The sequence below is a fragment of the Glycine soja genome, chromosome 20 (genome assembly GCF_004193775.1).
Source record: "Glycine soja cultivar W05 chromosome 20, ASM419377v2, whole genome shotgun sequence".
In the NCBI taxonomy this organism is placed as follows: Eukaryota; Viridiplantae; Streptophyta; class Magnoliopsida; order Fabales; family Fabaceae; genus Glycine; species Glycine soja.
In genome coordinates, this window is record NC_041021.1 from 48,520,204 (window position 1) to 48,546,449 (window position 26,246).

The 26,246-nt window shown below is 30.6% G+C and overlaps 3 protein-coding genes across 9 annotated transcripts; 2 read left to right on the forward strand and 1 right to left on the reverse strand.

Annotated features, from left to right (window-relative positions):
* Positions 1 to 3,866: 3,866 nt before the first annotated feature.
* LOC114403587 (aspartic proteinase-like protein 2) lies at positions 3,867 to 10,479 on the forward strand. Of its 3 annotated transcripts, none has more exons than XM_028366620.1 (10): positions 3,868 to 4,329; positions 4,440 to 4,569; positions 4,665 to 4,912; positions 5,238 to 5,465; positions 6,501 to 6,663; positions 6,736 to 6,809; positions 7,660 to 7,750; positions 8,358 to 8,433; positions 8,942 to 9,013; positions 10,020 to 10,479. In XM_028366620.1, the coding sequence occupies exons 1-10, from the start codon at positions 4,127 to 4,129 to the stop codon at positions 10,040 to 10,042; spliced, it is 1,308 nt and encodes a 435-aa protein (XP_028222421.1). In that variant the 5' UTR covers positions 3,868 to 4,126; the 3' UTR covers positions 10,043 to 10,479. The 3 variants fall into 3 exon arrangements, with proteins under 3 accessions (XP_028222422.1, XP_028222421.1, XP_028222420.1); XM_028366619.1 differs by having other exon boundaries at positions 3,871 to 4,329; positions 10,043 to 10,462; XM_028366621.1 differs by lacking the exons at positions 8,358 to 8,433; positions 8,942 to 9,013; positions 10,020 to 10,479 and adding an exon at positions 8,136 to 8,306 and having other exon boundaries at positions 3,867 to 4,329.
* Positions 10,480 to 16,191: 5,712 nt separating this feature from the next.
* On the reverse strand, positions 16,192 to 17,527 carry LOC114403017 (CRIB domain-containing protein RIC4-like). 2 transcript variants are annotated; one of them, XM_028365727.1, is made up of 4 exons: positions 17,350 to 17,527; positions 16,985 to 17,152; positions 16,697 to 16,849; positions 16,192 to 16,594 (listed from the first exon to the last, which is right to left on the reverse strand). In XM_028365727.1, exons 2-4 carry the CDS (start codon positions 17,115 to 17,117, stop codon positions 16,398 to 16,400), a joined length of 483 nt encoding a protein of 160 aa, XP_028221528.1. In that variant the 5' UTR covers positions 17,118 to 17,152; positions 17,350 to 17,527; the 3' UTR covers positions 16,192 to 16,397. The 2 variants fall into 2 exon arrangements, with proteins under 2 accessions (XP_028221528.1, XP_028221527.1); XM_028365726.1 differs by having other exon boundaries at positions 17,321 to 17,527.
* A 2,391-nt stretch (positions 17,528 to 19,918) lies between these two features.
* LOC114403279 (zinc finger CCCH domain-containing protein ZFN-like) lies at positions 19,919 to 24,824 on the forward strand. Of its 4 annotated transcripts, XM_028366123.1 has the most exons (7): positions 19,919 to 20,310; positions 20,828 to 20,985; positions 21,735 to 21,797; positions 21,920 to 22,039; positions 22,324 to 22,614; positions 23,066 to 23,395; positions 24,209 to 24,824. In XM_028366123.1, the coding sequence occupies exons 1-7, from the start codon at positions 20,265 to 20,267 to the stop codon at positions 24,491 to 24,493; spliced, it is 1,293 nt and encodes a 430-aa protein (XP_028221924.1). In that variant the 5' UTR covers positions 19,919 to 20,264; the 3' UTR covers positions 24,494 to 24,824. The 4 variants fall into 4 exon arrangements, with proteins under 4 accessions (XP_028221924.1, XP_028221925.1, XP_028221928.1 ...); XM_028366124.1 differs by lacking the exon at positions 19,919 to 20,310 and having other exon boundaries at positions 20,848 to 21,278; XM_028366127.1 differs by lacking the exon at positions 19,919 to 20,310 and having other exon boundaries at positions 20,848 to 20,999.
* Positions 24,825 to 26,246: the final 1,422 nt, after the last annotated feature.

Consider the following 26,246-nt stretch of genomic DNA (forward strand, 5'->3'; position numbering starts at 1 on the left):
CATATTTTAACATTAGCAAACTACATTATTCACGTACTTAATTGAAGATAATATATAATTTTAACTTGATAATATACTCTAATTAAAAAATATAAGAGTGTACATTAACAAATTCCAAATATATATATATATATATATATATATATATATATATATATATATTATTCTTTTAATTATGATAAAATAAGATATACATTGATATTATAAAATAGTTTTATGCTATTATTTAATCACAAATCATCATGATAAGTTTATTAATTTTGATAAAAATTAAATAAAAATTATACTAATAATAATTTGTAATTAAATGATAGTAAAAAAATTGTTTGTTTGACCATTAAACTCTTTAATTGTTTCTATTTTAATTTTATAATTACCTAATAGGATTAAATATTATATTTATCAAATTATAATTATACAAATTCTACTTAAAGAAATAATTAACTTTATATATGCTAAATCATTAATACAGAATGAAATTAAAAATATAACTAAATTTTATTATTCAGATATAAAATATATTAAATTTAATATATATTTATTAAATTTATACTAGTTTTCATTTTTGGAAAAAATATCATCAGATAATGCTTCAAAATATTTTTTTTAATTATTCCTCGTTTAACTCTTCTAGTTACATTTTTTACAGAAATTTTCTAGTTACATAATAACATTAAAATATATATTCATTAAATTAAATATAATACACAATCAACTTAATGAAAATATTAAATATTATATTTTTTAAATGAATAATATAGAATGAAATAAAAAATAATTAAATTTTGTATTCATTATATATACAATGTGAAAGTTTCATTAAATTTAATATATATTTATTAAATCTATATAAATTTTCATTTTTAGAAACATATCATCAGATAAAAGACAAATACTGTAAACTTAATGCTTCAAACTATATAATACAACTTTATTTTTAAAAAAATTATTAAGCTAAAACATTTTCAACAATTCTATAAAAATGTATATTCATATTTTTTTAATAGGCATATAAAATATAAATTTATAAATATTATTTTTTATATAATAAACAATTTCAACTGATTACAGTAAAATCTTTTAAATATTAATCTATAATTTTTTTGTACTCATTTACTATACGCTAAAACAAAGTCTTATCTTTTATTTTATATTTTTCTCTTGATTGTACGAATTATATATTGTATAATCCTTTTTATATTAATTTGTCTGAGTACTTTTTATATCTATTTATGTGTTTCATACTACTCCAAGTATAATAGTAGTACCTGTTTTTGTATTAGGCTGGCCAATGAATATTGTGCCCTATTTCATCTCCTTGTTGTGGTAGCGGTCAAGTAATTTAACAGCTAATTTTTTTATTTATTATGATATTGGTGTAAAATATCTTTTGATTAATTTCTGTTTTTGTATTAGCTTCTTATTAACTGCAGTTAAAAAATTAGCCCCTTATTAACCGCGACTATTATACGCAGACAGGGATGCATATGCATATGCGAAACGTGACAAGGGACGTCAAATACTCAAACCGGACATATGAAAGTATTTTTTATCCTTATACTCAATGAGGTGTATTCTATTCATTATTTATTTAAAATTAAAAAATATAATGTAATGTTTATAGTATTATTTATTTAAAATTAAAAAATATAATGTAATGTTTATAGTATTATTTATTTATTATATTAATTTTTATATGTAAAATATACATATTTCTATTATAGAATATTTTGTAATATTTAAATATCTAATATACTTTGAAACTATATAGATACTTTTAGTTTTATCTATCTAATATACAAAATTTAATATTATATGTGAAACATTATTTTATAATTAAAAATAAATTCTCTATTATAAATAATATTTTTGATTAATTTAATAAATTTATAACGATATTATTTATAATAGAAATTCATAATAAAAAAACTAAAAGAAAAGTAATTTTAAATGGTTGAGAGATAACTTTTTCAACTAGTTGCGCAGATAGTGTGTAAAATACACATAAATAAGAGAAAATGTATTAAAAATGTCTAATTAAAAGAACAAGGCTAAAAGGAAATATATTAAAAATGTCTAACTTAAAGAACAAGGCTATATAAGAATAAATCTTGTGAGGACAATATTAATATTGTGAATTCACTTTTTTAAATATATTTTAAACTTCAAGGACAATTTATAATCATACATGAATATTATATGAAGAAAATTAAAAAGTTTTTGAGTTCAAGTGCCCTACAATAAATTAGCAAATGTCATTATTATCTTACCATAAAACAACGTGAACTGAAAAATGATGGTTTTTTTTTTAATCATCTTAGCACATAGCTTTTCAGTTTTCACCAAGTCCCTATTGCCCCCTATTGGGTGCGAGTTCGTATAAATTAACCTTCCCTAAGCTTTTAAAAGCCGGAAAAGAGAGGTAAGAAAACGTTGCATGGTTGGTTCGGGATATACTTAAAATATAAATATAATCCTGTTGTTACTTTTTATAAATGGTTCATAATCACATCACGTTAGACACAATGATTAAGAAAAAAGGAAAAGAAGTGAATAGCGATGCTACTGTATTTCTGTATCATATCCCATTTTCTTTCTTCCATTATTTGGTTGTTCGGCCATTTTCTAACCAAGGGTCAGATACTAATTCTTTGAAGTGTGAAAATTTAGATTAAATTAATTTACAGCATTTGACAAATTTTAGTTAAATATTTGAATTACTATTTTTAATTACAAACCTGAATTTGTATTTGATTTTTAACTAATATTTAATTAAAAAATAAATACAAATTTAAAGACCTAATAAAAGAAATAGTTTAAAGATCTAACTAAAGATCATCAAACAATTCATATATATATATATATATATATATATATATTAATTTAACCAAAAATTTGTTTAAGAGATTGATGTTTTCTAACAAATATTCTTATATGCATGCAAATTTACGTTATGTTTAGTATTGACAACGAAAATACGAAAACGCATACGAAAATGTCACTTGTATTTACGTTATGTTCAGTGTTTCAGTGTATCTGGCGGTAGTAAATAGAACAATGAAATTTTGGGGGAAATTACATTTTAACCCAGCCTTCACTCTTTCATGAAGGTTAGCCTCTCAATTAATTGACGAAGTTCAATAACAGTCTCCATTACATTTCGATAATCAACTAAGCAATGGTAAAAATCGATTTTTGGCAACCAATAGATCCCTCTGTCAAATATAATTAATCGAGTATTAACATTGCATAAATATTAATTTGCAATTAATATATGGCTCGGAAAAATCAATTTGAATAAGAAAAATTGATTATTCTAATTAAACAATCGATTTTTTGGACCAACTTAATCGATTATTTGAGTATTATAATTGATTTTTTTATGATCACCAGCACCACTCTTATAAGAACGTAATGATATTTTTAAGTGTATATTTAATTCTCTCCTCTATATTTCATTCATATCAAATAATATTATAATACTATTTCTATTTTATTTTTCATCTATTTCTATTAAAACAAACAACGCAACATGTAATTTTATTTCTACTCTATTTAATACTTTTTAAATATTTTTTTTTCTATTTCCATCTACGCTATTTTTATCATGTAAACGAAACACAACATCAAAGATTATATTAATTTTTTTTATCACATACTCAAAAGAACATGATAATATGGAAACTATATGACGTTATAATAGGTCTATTTTCTTCTTTTATAATAACAATAAATAAAATTGGAAAACAGATGAAGTGGCATGAAAGAAGTCCAAGGCAAGAAACGAGAGCGTGCTAAGCATCAAAACGAGTAGAAGACGCGTCGTTTGACGTTGAAACAGGAAAGTACTAATTCCCTCTCGGATACTGTTAGTCTGTTATTTTGTTCTATAGTTGGTTGTTCGTTTCTCTCATTATTCATTACCCAATAATCCCCACTTTCTATACCATTGCCGTATTGACCTTTTTTGTATTACAACCGGCCGAACACGACAACAGCGCCAATACAACTTTACTTTATACCTAAACACCAAAGTGGAAACCTACACTACAGTTCAATCGAATCTACCTTGAGCTGTGCTGGATCTCTTCTTCTTCTTCTTCTTTCACCTTAGGCTACCGAGTTAATGGATCCGAGAGGTGTACTGATATTAGTGGCGGTTCTAGTTGCGGAAATTGGCTCTGTCGCCAACGGAAATTTAGTGTTCCCGGTGGAGCGTCGGAAAAGGAGCCTAAGCGCTGTCAGAGCTCACGACGTTCGCCGTCGCGGTCGAATTCTCTCCGCCGTGGATCTCAACCTCGGCGGCAATGGTCTCCCTACCGAAACCGGGTTCGTTTTTTATTTTTTGTTTCTTTTAATGTAATTATTATTATGATTTTTTTTTAAATATGATTATCTTATTTCCATGCTTATGTTATGTTGTTGTTTATTTGGTTTAGTTTGTATTTTACAAAACTTGGGCTTGGCTCTCCTCCGAGGGATTATTATGTGCAAGTTGATACAGGAAGTGACATTCTTTGGGTGAATTGTGTTGAGTGCTCCAGATGTCCCAGGAAAAGTGATCTTGGTGTATGTAATGTGTATCCATGCTTTGTAACACTTCGCAGCTTCAATTCAGCTTCTGAATCGCCTTGTTGAATTTCCTGTTTTTCTTGTTGCAACAGATAGATTTGACTCTTTATGACCCGAAGGGCTCCGAAACTTCAGATGTGGTTTCTTGTGACCAAGATTTTTGCTCTGCCACGTTTGACGGTCCAATTCCTGGTTGCAAGTCTGAAATTCCATGCCCCTACAGCATAACTTACGGAGACGGAAGTGCAACTACTGGATACTATGTCCAGGATTATCTTACTTATAACCGTATCAATGGCAATCTTCGTACTTCGCCACAAAATAGCAGCATTATTTTTGGGTGAGAGTAATTATTATTACTAATTACTAATGCTTTACAATTCAAATTGTATCATTTATTATTGACTTCTCGTGATGGAAATTTTCTTGGCTGTCAATGTTCAATATGAGAGAATTGTCTTGGTTGTGAACGAAATTTTCATTCTTTTGAGTCAACTGTTTTTGGTTATGTGAATATTTTGCATTCAGGTGGGAAGTTTCAGTTTATTATTTTTAATTAGAAATATTTAGGTAAATTGGTTTATAGGTTGATAGAGTTACAGAAAAATGTTACATTTTCAACTTTTTCTCGGTTTATATGTCTTTGGATAATCTCTTGCTGACAGGTGTGGTGCTGTACAATCTGGGACATTGGGTTCATCTTCTGAAGAAGCCCTTGATGGAATAATTGGTTTTGGACAAGCAAATTCTTCTGTGCTTTCACAGCTTGCCGCATCTGGAAAGGTGAAAAAAATATTTTCACACTGTCTTGACAATGTTCGTGGTGGTGGAATATTTGCCATTGGGGAAGTGGTGGAACCAAAAGTCAGTACAACTCCGTTGGTACCAAGAATGTATGTGCAGTAACCTAGTCTTTCATTCTCATACCATGATATTGGTTATCATATAAATCCAAGGCTAAATTTGGTGGTCAAGCAATACTGAAACTACCAGTAATGAAATATCTTTTATATAACCTCATATCATGTTCACAACATTTTTAGTTGGCTAGGTTGTTCTGTAATTGATGTCGGGAGCATTACTTAATATTATTTGAAGATAGATAGAATATTGGCGCTGCATGGTTTTTTATTTCTCAATTTGGACAAGTGTATTACATTCATACATTTAATATAATGTTTATTTTACTACTCAAAAGATTCACAAAATGAAGTAACAAAGATATCATTTTAAAGTTTGTGTTGTAAATGCTTGATACAAGAGGGGAATAAATCATTCACATGAATCATCTCTAATAGATTTTCATTTACATATTACCATCGAATTTATTGCTTTACATCAATGTCAATCGTGCGATTGTGTTGAGCTAGACCTTTTCAAGTTTCTTGTCTTTTTTTTTTACCCTCTGGATCTTGTTGGGATTATTTTAATTTTGAAATTGTTATTTTTTTTTGGTCATGCATGAAATTCTATCTCTCTCTAGCTAGTAGTTATATGTGTGACCAGGCCACATAATGAAGGTGTCTTTCTGTTTTTGTTGCTTTTAAGGCCTTCAGTTTTATGAAAGTATATTCATCAGAGGCCTCTGGTTTAAGTAGCGAAATTTTTTCAGATACTTATAAGTTATAGTTTATTTGATTTCTTTTGAAAGGCAAACAAACATATCATTCAGAAAGTGCTGAGAGTAAATCACAAGCTGTGAAGCACTCCAGCACTAAAGAGCTACAAAAAATATTAACCCAACAAAATGTACCCGTTACACTACCATGTTAGTACCCCACAACCCAGCACACAGTGCATATCCACAACTCAAAAACTGAAGGGCAGCCCTGCACATAACAGTTAAAAAACGTAGCTGTATTTGATATTCAGTTCAGATCTTGAGTTTGAAAAGTTATGCCTTAACTGTCATCTTTTGACTATTATAGGGCACACTACAACGTGGTTTTGAAGAGTATTGAGGTTGATACAGATATTCTACAGCTTCCCTCAGATATATTTGATTCTGTAAATGGGAAGGGTACAGTAATAGATAGTGGAACAACCTTGGCTTATCTTCCTGCCATAGTTTATGATGAACTGATTCAAAAGGTAAGTGTATGCATAAAGATTTAACTGAATCAATATTTCCACTTGAGTATTCATGAATGTTCTTTATGATAGGTTTTGGCCCGGCAGCCTGGACTGAAATTATATCTTGTTGAGCAACAATTTCGTTGTTTTCTGTATACTGGAAAGTATGACGCTTATCTTTGTGACATTCTTTTATTGAAATTTTACATTCCTCTGTTATATTGGAATAAGTGTTGCTCTATTCTTCATTGTTTTAAATTGGCCTACAATATCACATAATTTAGCTGAGTCTTAGATACTTCTTGGTTGTTTAACCCATAGGGTATGATATCAAGTGTCAACATCATATTTCCATTTAAATATATCTTTGTAAATATCCTATCTATGACTGTTTGATAATATTCGGTAATCCAATATTTGAAACCTGCTGGGGGAAAAAGATTGTGATAAAATAAAGGACATAACACAGTAGTAAGCAGGATCAGAGGCTGTGTAATAAAATTTGCATACTTGAGCAAGGATGGAGCTTTGACATATATTGACTTGGTGACTTTAAAATTACTGATTAGCTTCACGATGAAGTGAATGTATTGGGTGCTCTTAGGACTTTGTTAAACAAAAAAAAGTAGGCGAATCCCCTTACTTGGTCCTTTGAATTTCAGTTTTTGGCTTTTGAATTACTTTGTTTTTTTTCTTTGTTTCTGAAGGGAGCTGTTGAGTAGGTTGGATGATTATCTACAAAGAATCTCATGTTTGATTATTTTAGGTAGAATAGAGATATATAAACTTTTTGTTGCTACATTACAAATAATTTATATTTCAAAAGAATCATCTGTTAAAAATGGTTTTCTTTTAAAATAGTAACTGGGAATGAATTGTGCAAATGATATTTTAGTAATTAGAATGCATTTTACTTTTTGATAATTAAATTCCATCACTTCATGAAGACAACACGTTCACTTTAAGTGTCTAGCATATGCATCCCTTAGTTTGTTGAGCATTGTATTCTTGCAGTGTTGATCGTGGATTTCCAGTTGTCAAGCTTCATTTTAAGGATTCTCTTTCTCTGACAGTTTATCCTCATGACTACCTGTTCCAGTTTAAAGTGAGTAGGAACTTCATTTCATTGTAGATGTACCCAACTTCTTATTTGAGAAGCTTTGTAGATGCTAGATACTCAAATTGCAAATGTGTTTTTCTTTTAAGGGCTTTAATCTTAAGTTATTCTGTTGTCTGAACTGATTTCTCCATCTCTTGAATGTACCTGAGTATTTTGTGTTTTATCATACATGCATATCAAATGCCATGTATAATTATAGAGAAATTGTCTAAATGTAAACTATAATGATGATTTAAATTGTCATCTGGATAATTTTACTGATATATTGTGTATCTTTTTGAATTTATTTGAGTACCTCAGTTTGATAGATTAATTACTAGAATTTAATTACGGTGTTTCTTAATTTAATTTGTCCTTGATTGTCCCCCAGGATGGTATCTGGTGTATTGGCTGGCATATCAAATGCCATGTATAATTATAGAGAAATTGTCTAAATGTAAACTATAATGATGGTTTAAATTGTCATCTGGATAATTTTACTGATATATTGTGTATCTTTTTGAATTTATTTGAGTACCTCAGTTTGATAAATTAATTACTAGAATTTAATTACGGTGTTTCTTAATTTAATTTGTCCTTGATTGTCCCCCAGGATGGTATCTGGTGTATTGGCTGGCAGAGAAGTGTAGCACAAACAAAGAATGGAAAGGACATGACCCTTCTTGGAGGTACAATTTAGAATTAAATGGAGCTTATAAATTAATCCAGTGACTTAGTGTAAGTTTATGGAACATAATTTGTGCATCAAGTCACCAATTGAGTCTGATTATGATTGTTAAGATATTTGGGTTGTTAGATTATAAGTCTTATTGTTAGTGAGCTTCGACTTGTACTTGTAATAACATGTTTGGTGTAAATAGGGGTATCAGGTTAGTGCATTATATCACATTCTGTCAATAATATGTTTACTATTGTTGGTTATCTCTTTCTCTTATCTTTCTTCCAAAACCCAAAACCTATAATTCTAACACTGATTGTTCATGTTATAGCTTTTCAACCATTCATCTATTTGTGTTGAATTAAGTAAACTTTTGTAAAGATACTTTTGGATCTTTACCTTTTTGTTTGCCTCTGTATGTGTGTGATACTAAAGCTAGTTTTATTCATTTTGTAAATATTTTCTTGTTAGTGTTGGATCTCTGTATTTTATCAACTTTGAATTATTTTCAATTGCAGATTTGGTGCTATCTAACAAACTAGTGATATATGATCTTGAAAATATGGTCATTGGATGGACTGACTACAATTGTGAGTACTAAGCCGCCTCTCATAATGTTTTGTTTCCTACTTTGTATGGTTTACTATTACATTTGTTCCTTTTTATTTGTCTATTTTTTTTTAAAAAAAATTGTTCCTATTTATGTCTTTTTAAAAGTTCAAGACAATATTAAGTACTACCATTCCAATTATTAGAAAGTTAAAAATAATTTTGATGAGACTATTAATTGCATTTCTCAATTCATGTGCTATCATCTTAAATGAATAGAAAAAAAAAGTGGTATAACTCCAACTATATATTAGTATGCATAATGTAAAATGCAAGGTTGTGTCAAGTTCATATTACCCAGCTTGTTTCCTTTTAGTTCTATTTAATTTAAATTAATTTCATCATTCTTAGCCCAAACCCACTCCCGCTTGCAATGTTTTTCAGGTTTATTTTTGGGGTAAATTACACTTCTTTCGCTTGAGAGATACTTCAATTATTTGCCTTTCCTTCTAATTTTAACAATTACACTCTTCTCCTGAGAAATGAATGTGCTACACTTTAGTCTATTTTATTGTAAAAGGATCTCTTAAAGTGGCAGGATAAACAAGTCTCTAGTGGTATTTTTCTTCTCTATGCAACCCTTAGAGTCTACCCCTAGCTAATTTTGAGCATGCTACTATTGATTTAGGAATTTAGACCTGAGAAAATGAAATGAAATTTTAAACATCCTAAGCCCAAATTTTATTTCGTCTTCTAAAGTTGTAAACTTGATAGTAAGAGTTCAAAATTAGTTGTTGATGATGCCGAGAGCCGCAAAGAGTGAAAAGTTTGTCCTAAGAGGCTGATTTACATTAAAATATATTAAAGTGTAGCATATATTAATATCTCACGAGGATGCTAGATTTAAAAGGAGAGTTGTGTAATTCAAGCAATTTACGAAAAGGTTATTAATGACTATTTTTAGGTGGAGGGGAGCGTAATTTATTTTTTTTAATGACTTTTTTTGCGTATTAGAAATGTAAGAAAGGTTAATTAATTTACTTTTAGCATTGTGGTGTTGTGTTTTTTAGGCTCTTCCAGCATTAAAGTGAAGGATGAAGCGACTGGAATAGTACATACAGTGGTTGCACACAATATTTCTTCAGCTTCTACCTTATTTATTGGAAGAATATTGACTTTCTTTTTGTTGCTAACTGCCATGCTAAACAATTAAATTAACTTGGTCTTGATATAATAGGGATGACATTCATTCGATTTTGTTGTACCATAATTCCTGTGCAGTGTGGTTGATATGGTATAGTCAATCATTACTCGTGTAGATAGAATTGAAAAAGGGGCAAATATTTTTAAGTTTTTTTTTTCAGTATTTTTTTGTATTATTTTTTAAATTGATTACCAATGAATGTATTGCCTTGACTTTTTATGACGATGACGATGGATATTGCTGTTCATTCAAAAGGTAGTTAAATAATACAATTTACTTGTAGCAATCAGCAATGCAGGCAAATATGAGTTTTACTAATGTTAGCACAGTGCATCTTTATCAGCCTCTAAAAGTAAAAGAATAATTTAGTATTTGTAATCAGGTTTTAAATTAGAATGGCCATTATTTGTCGTCATTGAGGAATTAAGTGTTTTCAGTCGGATCTCGGATGGGATGTTCTAATACGGTAGGAGTAATTCTTTTTGCAAAGTCCGAAGTGTGGGACTTCGAGGGTGGCATTTGAGCATCATGACATTCATGTCCGTTCGATGGTGTGAAAAGAAATCAAATAAAAGTGAATTAAAATAAAAATTTTGATAAAGTAAAATGTAAAAATATGAATTATTTTATTATTCATTTATCTCATTTTAGTTCTTCAGCAAACGATCCTCAGTTCTGAAAACTGGACTTGGAATCATCAAATTTGGATATTTGCAACTCAAGAAAGATATCAACATTTTTCTTTGTATACTTTAAAGCGGGGCATTACGCCTGAGTTTGGTGTCGTGGAAAGAAAGAAAAAATTCCAAAAATGAGTGTGGGTCTGACTATTTGAATTCAAATGTTTTTTGGTCAATTCTATTCCACTCTACAGCACACCAGTATACATTAGTAGTTACCGATGCAAACTTCGTGAACATGTTCTTTTGTTTGTTCGTTGCCGTGTCTAGAGGCTAATTTGAGGTGGCTTTGCTGTTCTTTTCTTGTATTCTTATTTCGGCCTTTTGGGTTTGAAGTTTGAACGGTAAGAAATTAACTATCTATTTTTTTTTTTGTTGAAAACAAATATAAACACCTAAAATATTTTTAGCTTTATAACAATAGTCACACTGTCATTTGTGGTATCGAAAGAAGCAGTACTAATAAGGACCGAAATCCCACGCCAACATGGCTACATCTGTACTTATAACTCTAGCAAAAGGCGAGTTAATAATACCAGCAATGATGATAAATGGTGAATAGTGAACATAAATTGAGATGTTAACAAAGATATCACAAAGTTGTTTTCAAAATTAAAGTTTTAAGAAATTGGTATAAAGTGACTGTTAGTTCAAATGAAGTCGAATTTAGATTTTTTTAAGTAAATTTTTAAATGTTGAATCTGGTATGGAGAAAAGATTTAACTGAACTAGTAAGGTTTTATGAAGGAGATTAATTATCGATAAATTTCATAAATACTTAATTTGTACTAATGATATGGTGAAAATAGATTAGATGAATGACTCCTATATTTTATTAGAGTAAATTATATAAATTTCTTTAAAAGTTTTTTTTTATTACATTTGATACTTTTTCATTTTTTAACGTATAGAACATCCTTTAATTTTTGGGGTTTTGTTACATCAACTCTCTCTTGGGTGTAAAAAGTATTATGTGACCCCTCTTAAGTGAGCTTAAACTAATGGAAAAAATGAAAAAAATATCAAGATAATAAGAGCAAGTCTCAGAAGATTTGTGTCATTTAGTTTATATTATATAAAAGAAAAATATATTATATTATATAAAAGAAAAAACTTAACTTATTAAATTCAACTTTGTAAGTTATTTTTAATATCTTCTAATTCATGAAGTGACATGTTTTGAATTTTTAATTTTTATATTTTTTTATTTTTGATATATTTATTAAATTTTTTATTATCTTTTTTAAATAAATCATAATTTTATTATTTAAAAAAAGGTGACCTTTAATTTGCTATCATAAACTCTTTATGCTAATAATAATAGGTGTGTTAGCTTTTTGGTATCTACTTTTCAATTGTTGATTGGTATAAATTGTGTTTGATAATCCTTTGCAAAATTAATATTATATGAAGCTGATTATATGAAATTGTTTTGGGTTGAAATTGATTTTAAAGGAAAATAATTTATGTTTTGATTTTTTTATTTTAAAAGTAAATTAGTTGTAAAAGTTAGTGTATTTTTTTTATTCGATACAAAAATACTAAGTTGATTCATTTTAAATTAAAATCAATTTTAAACTTAAATTCAATTTCTTAATATGGGATCAAATATATAAATCTTTGACTAAAATCACTTTATTTATTTCTTGTATTTATATTCAATAAAATGATGTGATTTTAGTTCTTTATTAATTACACATATTTTTTAGTTCTTAACAAGAGACTAAAATTAATCATTTTATTAAATGTAGAGAAAAAAAATAAACAATTGCTATATAGGAATTATATATAACAAAAGTTGTGATATTTTTTTGGAAAGTTGAAATATGTTTTTAGTTCATATAATAATCTTATTTTTTTATTTTAGTTCTCTTAGAGTTAGTTTTTTTTTTAATAATCTCCGTAATATTCAATTTTTTTTTAGCTTTAGTCCCAATTGTTTCTTAGTAGTCATTAACTGTTGTTTCAGCCTGTTATGTTCTTTTTTCCTCGCGAATTAACAATATGTGACTGCTTCTAAACTAATAATTCACTCCAAACACTTCATGCATAGATGTGTATTATTTAGTATTTACCATATCATATATATACTTACACTTATGTGTTTTCTGTTTCTTTCATTCACTCTAGGTGTCGATCATCTAGTGTGGAGATTAATGATTTTTGTAATTCACTAAAAGTGCATCACGTGTAATTTGCATGTACGAATTTATCAGGTTTCTGGTGGTAACAATTGCCTCGTGGAATTGGAAGAGAGCCAACCTCTGCTCCTCCCACAGTAGTTGCTGAACAAGTACACACTCCTCCAATATTATAATGATGCGGAAAAGGTGAAGTTTCCATTTGATCTTAATGCTAAACCTGATGATGAGGAGGAAGCAAGTGCCAAAGTTGGTGGAGGGAGTGAAACTAAGCTCTCTGTGTCTGAAACAGCTGACAACATTGGACCTGACAATGATTTGGAGGTCACTCCTGATAATGATGTTCATCCAACACATGCTGCTGACAGTGGTTATGATGAAGATAGAGCCAGTATTGTGGAGGGAGGATCTGGTACTGGGAACAGGTTTTATTCTTCAGAAATTGTTGTACATAATTTGGACTATATATATATATATATATATATATATATATATATATATATATATATTTGTCTATCTCTTTGTGACACTTAATCACATTTTTCAATTTTTTTTTGAAAATAATATTGTGTCACATATAAAGATAATTAGTTATGACAGCACAGTTCAATATATATATAGGATAGTGTCTACTTGTTGGTGGTGATATATAACAATAATGAGAATTTATGTTTTTGTTAATTGATTGATTAATTTGTGTTTTGATGGATATTATTTTGTATTACAGCAGGAAGAGGAAGAGATCCTTCTTGGAGGAATATGAGAAAGGGACTGGAAAGTCTTTCAAAATGGGGGAACAGCAGTTAAGGGACATACATACCCTATAGGTATACTGTTTGATCCCTCTTCATTTTTAAAATAATTATAATAAACAAATTTACATATAGTCTTTCTATTTTCATTCATGAATATTAATTATGTAGTCAAAAGAGTTCCATTCCGTGATCAAAATCATGTGCGTAAAATAAAAACAAATTACACTAAATTCAACAGGTCAAAACTGAAAAACGTGAAAGTTTTACCGAGTAAAATGGATCGACCTATTTTTTTTATTTAGTTACAATTATAGGATGCTTTTATTTTGAGAGTTTATAATTATTTTTTTATATAAGGTATTCAAAGAAACTTCTCAAAATGATTACATTTATTTATTTTTATTCTTCTTTTCAAAAAAACTTAAATTAAGTACACTTTGGAAATTTTTTAAAAGTGATTTTTAAATAAAAGTAATATTTTGAAAAGAAAAAAAAAAGGTTAAAACAAAGAGACTCACGTCTTTTGGTATTTTATACTTTTATCTCATCTTTCATAATTAAGAATGATAAATAAACCAATATTGTACATAAGAGACCGTAGTGACACTAACCGATATATTTTGAATTGTTATTTTTCAGTCTACATCAACGTATTTAAATCATGGATCAACTACGTATATCTACAATGGCGAATTCTATAACTATTTTTTATCATGGAAATGGCAGAAGCCTTCACCCTGAAGCGAGTAGAAACTCATTGTTTCCATTTAGTAAACCCGCCATGATTCATCCATTTATCAAAAAAAAAAAAAAAAGAATTCAATATTTAATGGAATGAACTCTTTCAGTCAACTTATGAAATGATTAACCAATAAAAAGAAAAAGTTTATCCACTTATTGGAATCTTAGAAAGTTGAAACCTCATTGACTGATTGGCATGGAGGCTCCAACCCGAAGTTGCATGATGCCTTTCCAACTTGTAGAAAGTGAGCCCGCTGCTACTTATCGGAAGAGGGTTTTTGTTAGATATGGTGGATTTGCAGCTGCACTGATATGGAGCATGTGCCCCATAATCGTATAGGATAGAGATTGAGCAAAAGAAATAAGCATGGGACAGGCATAGTCATCAAGAATTTGGACTCCAATCCAATTCAATCCAAAATCTAACTCATGAAATAAGATTTGAGATTAAATTAGACTCAAAATCAAATTCTAATATCATATTAAAATCACAATTAATACAATTTTCTTATCACTCTAAAAAAAACTCAAACAATACCTCTTTTCATTATGTAAAGGATAATCTACAATGTAAAATTATATTTTAAATCATTATTTTCATAATTTTTGTATACATATTTTTTTTTTCATTTAACCAACACATATGGAAAGAGAATATAATGTTTCAATATAATTAAGGGAATAAAAAACTATAAGAAAATATATATCAAATTGATGTGAACCCCCTTGCCTTTTTCAATTTGGATAAATTTTAAGATGAAATTCGCACACCAATTGAACTGGAAACGTATCTTAACTTTTATTTGTTTTTCAGTCTACATAACTTGAATTAGGACGATTCCAAATTGAGATGAAAGAGGACATTCTAAAATACAATTTAGGTACAAAAACACCGAAAAAGGTTAAGTAAAACTAGAGATATGCAAATAAGAAATTTGGATAGAATTATAAAATTAACATTGCGGAAATTAACAAGGACACAAAAAATGCAAAAAGAAAAATAAGATAGGCGTCACAAACAATGATGTCTGATAAGCTTTGAGGATCGCCACAAGAATTGAACAATTTTTTATAAGATCAAATGGTTCAAGGAAGAATCCTAACAAAGACAATTCTCACGCTTCAATGATAAATCAGTCAAAGGTTCCTTTCCATTCACTTCACAATTGATTTATACAAATCAATTCTTCTGTATTTGGTAGAAAATAAAAGAAAAATAAAATCTCAACATTGTAAGCATAACTAAAATACCTTTGTGATTAAGTAAGGCATAATTAAGTTTGAGGTCTAAATCTCAAAACTAGCTCTCTCATACAATTAGATTGTCCTCATATTAGCCACTATTTGTTGTAAAACTTCTTGGGTCTTTTTAGCCCTTACTCTTGTCATGACCCTTTTATGTCTTGTATTGAGTCTTGGATTTCCTTCTCGACTTGGGTGTGATCTTTGATGTCCTCATCATTAATGAGATTTTTTATATATATATATATAGATTAAAAATGAGAGGAATTTGAATCACCTTATTGAATAACAACTTAACCACATTGAAGAGAGGGAGAGTGAAAGACTTGCTTATTTTAAAATACTAAAAACTTGCCCTGATTGATTATAAGGCTTATTAATTATATTTTTTTCTTTTGTTATATCTCTCTCCAACAAGAATATATGATGTTGTTAGATGATCCAAATCTGTGTGAGAGCTAAAAATTGGTGCTTTTGTATGGACGTACTTTGATTAATCACAAACAGAAATAGTCATCTCACACTTAATTTCCACAAATTTAATGCCAACTCATAAGATATATTTGTATATCTCTACAACGAAATCCTGCCAGATACGCTTCTTTCAAGTTTTATATATATAATAAATAACTAATTATTGGGAGATTGTTTCATGGAGAAGATCAAGATGATGTTCCAGGTTTTGGTTTCAAGTTTGAAAACTCGCAGTGCTGTAAAGGGAGACGCAAGGAGTCAGAAGATGTTACAGTTTCTGTTGCGGCAAAACCATCCCAACCAATGTGTGTCACATGCTGCACATTTGTTGGGCACCCTATTTCCATGTCCATTTCCACCTCTTCCAACTCCTCCTCTTTATTCACTACAAAATTACAAAAATATAGCAAATGGCCATAAAATAATTAAGCATACATTATCACACACACAGAAAGAATGAATGGTTTCAAATTAAGCTTATACTCACCAAACAACTGAGGAATGTTCTTGAAACCCTTCAACAGCCTATTGAAGCTAAGGAATGTTTTAGATTTCTGGACATCCTCATGAAACCTCAGCAAGTTCCTCATGCTTTCACCAGACAAACTCTCTGAAATATCCTTGTCACCTTTTGGTCCTTCTGAATGCATCACATAATAATTATTAACAGATCTGATTGAAATGAATTAAGGAACAATTATCTGAATTAATTAAAGCTTGACCCTTTACTAATGTTGGAAAAATAATATGATCGATACCAAATTAAGAGACTGACTTGTTGCTGCAGTTGGTGAATCAGTGTCTGATCTTGATCTTCTTGGATGAGGACTACCTACAACAACACTGGCCTCAGAGACACAACCAAAAGAGAAAGGAAGAATGACAAGCCTTTCCATTCTGTCTCCCATTTCTTCGCGCCGTATCTATTGCAAGGGATGAAGATCTGTTGGAATTGGAACTTAATTAAGTGAGCTGTTGTTAAATATAATAAGGGTAATTGTTGTTATGCATAGAAAATCAAGTTGGTTGAAACTGATGAATATGGAGACACACATAACTCATATATATCTTGAATGTGTATGCTTGGATGTGCACTATCAAATCAATTCACCTCATGTATATATCTCTAACGAACATCACCTTAAACACAAGTTGGTGGAGCAGTGAATGACCAAAGACAAACCTAAGTATACCAAACTCTAAGCTAGATGGACCAGGATCACAATCATCTATTTTTAGTGCTAGTGCCCTTGATCTAGGTTAATGTCGTTTCCTTCACTCACTGGCCTCTCTTGTATAGTAAGTCATCATCAACAACTATTTTTTCTTTCTATTGGTTTTGTTGTGGTCGGTTTATATTTATCCTTTTTATTTTCTGTAAACCAAAAGAACCATTATTTATGCTGCTTTATATTTACTTGCTTTGGACTCTAACTAGAAGTAGTATTTCCCAAGCGAACTTTCCGGTGCATCTCTCCACCTCGTGGCATTGGGGACCAAATCCAGTGTTTCTTGAATTTTAAGTAGAAAGTAGTAAGCAACATTGGTAAGGATGGAAGCGTAGGTAAGTTAAATAAATTTTGATACTTTTTTTATAGAATTTTACAATCTACACAAACTGATGAACGCGATGCTGTCATATAATATTTGAAGGCTGAAGCACTGTAATGTTATCTAAGCACCCCACAAAATTATGATTTTACTTTTTATAAATTAATCTAAAATGGTAATTCAAATTTCAATTTCATGGAATTATTGTATTGAATTGAGTTTGATTGCTTAGAAATACAATAGGAGAATATGAATAGGTGGTGAAACAAGATACTCGGCCCATTGCAAGCTAGTGTGAGAATTTTTCTTTCCTGCAACTTGCAAATTTCTTCATACACCTAGCAGTAAAAGGGAAAAACCAAAAATACCCTTATGTATATTCACAATTCATATGGGTCTTACATATTGTCAATCCATACCTAATACAGGTCTCAAACAGATTTTTGTATTATTAACATAACACTCTAACCAACTCAGTTAATAAATCAATTATATTAAAAAATAATTAATATTGTTATATATAACACTAAAATTTCTAATGTATATTTAATATACATAAGTTTACATAATAATTTTTTTAACAATTAATTTCAATCTAATAATGTATTTTTTACATATATAAATTTTTATTAAACCTATGATTTTTATTTAAAATTCATATATATAAAAAATACATTATTAGATCAAAATCAATTGTTACAAAATTTATTATGTAAACTTATATGTGTATTAAATATATATTAGAAAATTTAGTGTTATATATAACAACATTAATTATTTTTTAACATAATTAACTTATTAGCATAGAATATAATTCATATGATTCATATGGATTGACAATCTATATAGCCTAAGGACCATGTTGGAACTAAAGAAAAATTGAATGGTGTATATAAGATTTGCCGGAAGAAAATCTCCTATGAGAATCTCCTATGTGACACAGGGGCCACAAAAAACTGGGCCAAAACCATCAACTTTAGCTTGATCTTAGGAAATTGCTATTAACACCTCGTGTTTACTAAGAACACCCCATCCCTCTTTTCTATTTTTCTACCAAATTTACCCTTTTAAACCCTTATCTCACATCCTCATTTTTATCACTCTTTAAAATCTTATTTTTTTTCCTATCTTTATTATTTTTTAAATCCTAATTTTGAACCTCATCTTCACCTCATATTTATTATATGATATTGCGTTTCACATCAATATTACATGTAATATTGTGCATTTTTCTTCACATAACACTATATTTAAAGGTATGTTCATTATTAACTTCATCTATTATACACCTTTTTTTGCTGGGAGCAAGGTATCCCCATAGTTGAAAGTCATAGGACTAACTCTCAAGGCATAGAGATCATTGAAATATGTTTGTCTCTCCCAATTTTTTTTTCATACACATGCCTAGGAAAATTAACATTTTTCAATATGTTTAAAGAACTCAGTCATCTACCAACTATGTTAGACTTTGTTGATCATCTATTATATACCTCAATTACAAAGTAAATCTTTTGATGGTATCTTCTACGGCTATATTCAACAAGGCATTTAAGTTAATTACTAATCTTTTTTATTAGGTAAAAAACTTATTTGACTGTTTGATAAATAAAATTTTTATTTTTTAAATGATAGTTTCCATCTAGTTTTCTAACTTTCTAACTAACTTTTTTTTTGCCAATTTTAGCAAACATAGTCTAGGTGGATTGTAATTTTTTTCGGCTCAACTTAATATTTTTTTTTTTTGAAATTGTACGATGATGTTTAAGTAGTCCCTAAAGTTAGAAAAATATCGAATAAACTCTTGAAAATTTTAATTGTTTATCTATGTTCCTAAATTTAACAATTTATCATTATGATGCCTAAACTAAACATATATTAATATTATTGGTAAGTTATAGTTTGGGAATAAAGATAATTAAATAATTCAATCATATTAGTTAATTAATTTATTCATGCGTTAATTCTAGAGTGAAAAAAGAAGGGATAAAACAGAAAATCCCACAATTATTTTAATAAAAATAAAAAAAAATTAATTGCATCTCTTAATTTTTACACAACAACATTAAAAAGACAGCAAAAAGGAACAGAGGTACTAGGTAGTAGTAGTTAAGAATCTTTGTTAATAGGAAAAGAAGAAAATTGGGAGGAGAATAGAATCTAGAAAGAGTAGAAGCAGTTGATGTCGTGTTGCACCGTAAAAAGGCGGAGAGAAAGAGGGGAAGGGGAGAGTTTGTGGTTTGAGTTTGGCGGCACCAATAAAATAAATGCGAGATAGGAAGAAAAAGCAGCGCGTGCGAGCGACGAGAGTGAGCTGAACACTCACGTTTTAATTCACAAGTTATTTATTATTTAAAAAATAAAAAATGTTCATTGGTTAACGAGAGAGAGAGATGGCACGTGTGGGAGAGAAAGAAAAGATGAGAGTTGTGGAGAGAAGTTTCTCTTTTGAGGAATGGGGTGGTGGAGAAGGTGGCGAATGACAATTCAAGAACAACATGTGAATAATGGAGACCAACAACAACCTCAACCTCATCGTCCCTAATCCTCAAGGTTCTTTTTTCTCTTTCAAATTAATTAATTAATTCCTCATCGCTTTAAAAAGATTTCACAATCTTCCACCATCATCACTCGCCCTTGCTACTGCTATTCTCCTGTTTCCTTATTTTGATTATCATTTCCTTTTTTGCAAGTAAGTGCGGAAAATAATTAAAAGTAACATTTCGCGTTCTAATGCTGTCTGTGCCTTAGGACTAGGTGATGGTGTCAGGTGTTCAATTCAGATAAATATCTTTTTTCATAATCTAAGCTACTATGACTGAATCGATTCAATTTCAATCGAGCCTTGTTTTTTTTTTCTTTTTTCTCAGAGAAGTTATGAAAAGTAAAATAATAATTATTTTATCAAAAATTAAGCTTTTCCTAACGGCAGTTGCACCGACACTTATTATTTTTGTGATTGAAGGTTTGGAATTTTGTAGGCCAAGTCAGCCAATGTGTACATTGATGATGTGATTTCAGTTTCACTTATTTTATGCTGTTCACACTTTTATTTGTGATGTTATTTCAGATTCACTGTGGATGATGAATTTGAGGACTGGGGAAACAATGGATTCTGGATCTTATCCGGAGCGTCCAGGGGAGCCAGATTGCTCATATTACATCAGAACAGGCCTTTGTAGATTTGGTGCAACATGTCGATTTAATCATCCTCCTAACAGGAGGCTGGTACAAATTGCATTGTATTCCATTTGTATAAATTGAGCTATATGTGTAATGTGTTTCAAATTGGATGTTGATACATAACTCTCCTTGTTCTTAGCAAGCGTTTGGTAACCCGTTGGTTGCCTTTTGGACGTTGATCTGCCGAAGCAATACTACCTTGCTTCTACGTCTTTTTCCAGATTTTGACGTGGAATTGAGTCTTGAAGTGGATCCGTGACACCTAAACAAACATGCACTTAGATGGATTTATTTTGAATCATTCCAATTACCATCATAAAATATTAAAATCTCCCTAGGTGATCGAAGCGATGCACACTTGAATCTATTTGATGTTATCCTCTTACATTTTCTGTTCAACACATGTTTTTGCTTGTTTGTTGACTATGTTCCTATTAAAAACACGTGCACTTTTATTCATTGTACTGGATTATGACAGCATTTTAGCAGAGAAAGATGCACATAAACACCAGGAAGAATTTTACTGTTGTACCTTCCTTGATGACACTCATAGCTAGCTTTGGGCATGTTGGACACAATATTTAATTTTCCCTTTTTGCAGGTGTATAGCACATTTTTTTATGCATGTTCGCATGTCAATCTGCACATACATGCTCTTTTCACATGAATGAATTTTCTGTAGCTGGGACTCTATAATGTTGAATCTTACTGGGCCTTGATGATTTTTGTTTCGATATCATTCTTTTATGTGGAGAATATAAATACCTGATATGTTTTATCGATGATCCTATCAGGCTATTGCCACTGCAAGGATGATAGGCGAGTTCCCAGAAAGAATAGGGCAACCAGAATGCCAGGCACGTACTAGTTTCTCAACCTTGTACTGCAGTGCAGAGCATTAATTTGTATCTTGGCATGCATTCTTTATTTAAACATTCACCAATCATCATAACAGAGTTTTTCCCCCCTGTTTTTCTAGTACTATCTGAAGACAGGAACGTGCAAATTTGGAGCCACATGCAAATTTCATCATCCTAAAGATCAGGCTGGGATTGCTGGAAGAGTTGCCTTAAATATTTTAGGCTATCCTCTCCGCCCTGTTAGTTTTTAATATTTTCCTCTCATTCATTTATAATTATGACTACAATACTAGTTGCTCATAAATTTGTGGCTCATTACTGTATCTTTGTTCATTTGGTAACCATTAAATTGTCAGACCTGCATAAATTCAAATGTTAATGATTATATTTTCCAAAACTGTGTTCTTGCATGCAGATATTTAATGTTTGATCCCTGAACCTTTCATAGACATTTTGCTTGCTTTCTGATTGAAATTAATGTTCTCATAACTTAATATATTTCCGATGGTTCCTGATTCTGCAGAATGAGCCTGAATGCACTTATTATTTGAGAACAGGACAATGCAAATTTGGGAACACTTGCAAATTCCACCATCCTCAACCAAGTAATATGATGCTCTCATTACGGGGTTCTCCTGTTTACCCTACCGTCCATTCTCCAACTACGCCAGGTCAGGAGTCATATGCTGGAGGAATTACAAATTGGTCAAGAGGATCATACATTCCTAGTCCTCGCTGGCAAGGTCCTTCAAGTTATGGGCCCTTAATTCTACCTCAGGGAGTGGTTTCAGTGCCAGGGTGGAGTGCATACAGTGTAAGCTCATCCATTATTTTTAGAGGTCATAAACAACACCTAGAGCTAGAAAGATAGTTTTATTGATTTATTCTGTGTTGTGGCTGATTCTAAGGCACGCGATATCTGGATTATGTTAAACATATGTAGAAGGTCATTTATTGCTCCCGTTGGATTTTAGACAGTCCTTGTTGCGTCATGGATGTAGAGTGTAGACTAGGTTCTTAACATCATAGAGCAAATAAGATGTATTCTCATCCCATCCCATCTACCTGTCTCTAGAGCCATTATTCCTCTGTAAAATTGAAGTTGTACCTGTGTTGATGTGAAATTTCGTGGTATTTGTCTTTCAGCAGAATACTTTGGCGATCAATTCTTTAACTTTAGCAATAATGCAACATGGCACATATGCACAAACCTGTTTTGTCGAACCTGACATTGCTGATGTCCTAATGGAATATTTATTTTGCAGGGTCAAATGGGATCAATCTCTACTTCAGACAGTCCACAGCAAGCAATGAGAAATGGTCAAACATATGAAACTTCTCATCAAGGTGAGCTAGCAAATGCAGGATCACAAGGGGCATATTCTCAATTCCGTTCTGGCACTGTTCCAGTAGGGTTTTATACACTGCAGAGGGAGAACATATTTCCTGAGAGACCTGGTCAACCTGAATGCCAATTCTACGTGAAGACAGGAGATTGTAAGTTTGGAGCAGTCTGTCAGTTCCACCACCCGCGAGAGAGGCTAATTCCTGCTCCTGACTGTGTCTTGAGTCCCATAGGCCTTCCTTTACGTCTTGTAAGTTGGGGTTCTTGCTATGGAGTTCTATCTACCTAGTTGGTTTTTCATAGGCTTAAATTTATTATTCTGAATTTATACTTCATTACAGTTCTCACATCACTGGTTTTGAGTTTGGTGAGAATTTGAACAAGATTTACTCTCCTTAGTTTTTGTTGCTGCTCATATGATATGTTACATTACCTCTTACTTGAATTTGGACTCCCTCCTTTTTTTTTTCCGGTAACACCTTGTTAGGAAATGGCATCTCCTGTTCTACAGAGAATGTTCTATACATGGCATAAATCATAGTACATAGCAATGATGCATGTGGCATTACAATGATGCTTGAACCCTTGAATGTGGACATAAAAAAAATTGTAGTTTTAAGTTTAACCATAATTTGAAGCTGACCTAAGTTGGAATCGTTTGAAGCATATATATAGACATGAGAGATGATGCAGCCAATAGTAATCAGTTTGAAGTATTTATTTGTTATATTATTTTAAGCAGACTATGATCACTAACAGTATTAGAGTTTCTCCCTATCGTTCTTGATTTATCATATCATTCACAAAGTATGGAAATGGTGTGATTTTCATATTATTTCTTTTTAAAATTTTTGTGAAGTCTGCATAGTATCATTTTGTATGCTCTTCTTTCCCTTCGGTGAAGTGAATAAATGTGTAAAAAGGTTATTTGTTTGTGGTAATTGGAGAAAATAAGAAGATCTTCAAATATTTGTGGGTTTTTTTTCTCTTCACGTTAGATTGGTCTTGTGTGTTGTGATTGAATTAGTGCAATCTGATAGAGGCAGTGTCCCATTTCTTACAGGGAGAACCTTTGTGTGTCTTCTATTCTCGTTATGGCATATGCAAATTTGGCCCAAGTTGCAAGTTTGACCACCCAATGGAAATTTTCTCTTACAATATCACCGCATCGCCTTCAGCTGATGCCCCAAGCAGGCATTTGTTAGGATCTTCATCTGGAACTGCTGCATTGAATTTATCTTCTGAAGGACTTGTTGAGTCAAGCTCAGCAAAGCCCAGGCCGCTTTCATTATCAGAGATAAGACAGATTCCTTCTGGTGATGATAACATTGATGATGATGTCGCTTGAAAATGGGTTATTTGGCTTAGACAATTTTTTTTTTTCTGAGGGGGGAAATGATTAATCTGTAAATTGATTTTCCCATTGCCGGAGATGTACAGAGTTCATGTCAGGTTGATTCTGTTAATTCAATCTGAAAGTAAATGCAGTTGACAGATTCAATTGTTCTGGATTTCATGTTACCTGGCTGATTGAATAAATTTAAGCAAATGTTGTCACATTTGGTCAATCCCAACGTGAACAATCCTTCTGTCCTTAAGCCACCACTCTTTCTAATTAACTTTTCACAATATGTAAAAAACCTCTTACTGGAAATCTGTAATGACCAAATTTTGCCTCTGAATATTTATTGGGTGCAGGGTTGAAACTTGAAACTCATTTCAAAGCCCCTGTTTTCTCACTGCAGTTTGGGTTTATGCTGTCTACTGTGCATGTATAGAATTCTTTTCAGTGGCAAGCCAACAGTATGCTAATACCTTTCTATTTTTCATATTCTTGTACATTCTCACCAGAATTTAGCAGATCAAGTTAACTATGATTTTGTATATCCATGTAAATAACAACTGCTGGAATGTAACTTGAATCTGTACCTCTATTTTCTCCTGATTTATGTACACTATCCGTGGTGATTGTCCTTGACAGATTTTGTTTGGCAGAAGAGGAGTAGAAAGTCTTGATTATGAATGTTGGAGGCAGTGAAAGTTGAACCTTGCTGATGTACTTTTTCCAATATGCCAAGCCTCAACACGTATGGTACTTTTGTTCTTGTAGAGAATTCTGTGGGGCTCAAAGCTATAAATTGCATGCTCCCATTACAAGTGGGTGGATTGCTTTGCTGCAGCCTAGATGTATTTTTCTGCTTGGAGTTCGCTTTGCAGTTTGCAGTTCACATGCATCAAATCATAAATCTGAAGTCTATAATAGCGTGTTTGGATAAGCATGTGCAGAATTGATTTGAGATCAAGGTGATTTTATAAAATTAATTTTAGGTAAACATAATTTTAAAGTAACACGTTTTTTGTTTGGATATATATATATATATATATATATATGAAAAATGATTTTCGCACTCAATGTTATTTGAAAACTTGCTATCAAAATTGATTTTGAGTGTCTAATTACCAACATGGGTTTTAGTTATTTGTAGATATCTTTTGTATTGTAATGTATTATATTGATATTGATATATAGATTATTATTATTATTTTTAAAAACTAGGTTTTTAAAAATTACAATGAAATTAATAATGTTGGATTATGAAAACTACTTTCCATAAGATTAGATTATGAAAATTAATTTGTGATATATTAAAACATACTAAAACTAATTTCTATAAAAGAATTTTTACAAAAACAAAATTAAAAAAGGTGAGTTAGTGAGACCAATACAGCAGTTTAGAGGACATTTATTCTTATAGGCTTTCCTTTAGTACTGCTGCAAACTGTAAAGGTTGTCTACTATAAGTCTCCCACACTTTCTTCAGTTTTGATTATGAAATTTGAAATTCTTGGCAAGGTTTCTCAAGTCGAGTTGGTTATTCATACTTTTTTTCTTACATGTGTGAGTGCATTTCTGCTTTACTCCTCCTTTTCATGAGGAGCACGTGGTTGAGAATGGATAAATGAAAGACGGATAAAATTGGAAATCAAAAAAAATATTCACTGAAAATTGATTTTGTCGGATCTTAAGTTACTCGAAATAGTGTCAAAGGAAACATGCATGTCTCAAGCAAAATTGCGTAAATTGAATTATCCAAACATCT

Coding starts and splice junctions, on each gene's coding strand:
- LOC114403587 (XM_028366619.1), top strand. CDS start 4,127: ATGGATCCGAGAGGTGTACTGATATTAGTGGCGGTTCTAGTTGCGGAA. Junction 6,664..6,735: donor ATGATGAACTGATTCAAAAG/GTAAGTGTATGC, acceptor TCTTTATGATAG/GTTTTGGCCCGGCAGCCTGG. Junction 6,810..7,659: donor TGTTTTCTGTATACTGGAAA/GTATGACGCTTA, acceptor GTATTCTTGCAG/TGTTGATCGTGGATTTCCAG.
- LOC114403017 (XM_028365727.1), bottom strand. CDS start 17,117: ATGGGAGACAGAATGGAAAGGCTTGTCATTCTTCCTTTCTCTTTTGGT. Junction 16,850..16,984: donor TTCACCAACTGCAGCAACAA/GTCAGTCTCTTA, acceptor TGATGCATTCAG/AAGGACCAAAAGGTGACAAG. Junction 16,595..16,696: donor GAACATTCCTCAGTTGTTTG/GTGAGTATAAGC, acceptor GTAATTTTGTAG/TGAATAAAGAGGAGGAGTTG.
- LOC114403279 (XM_028366123.1), top strand. CDS start 20,265: ATGGAGACCAACAACAACCTCAACCTCATCGTCCCTAATCCTCAAG. Junction 20,986..21,734: donor ATCCTCCTAACAGGAGGCTG/GTACAAATTGCA, acceptor TGATCCTATCAG/GCTATTGCCACTGCAAGGAT. Junction 22,615..23,065: donor CAGGGTGGAGTGCATACAGT/GTAAGCTCATCC, acceptor TTTATTTTGCAG/GGTCAAATGGGATCAATCTC.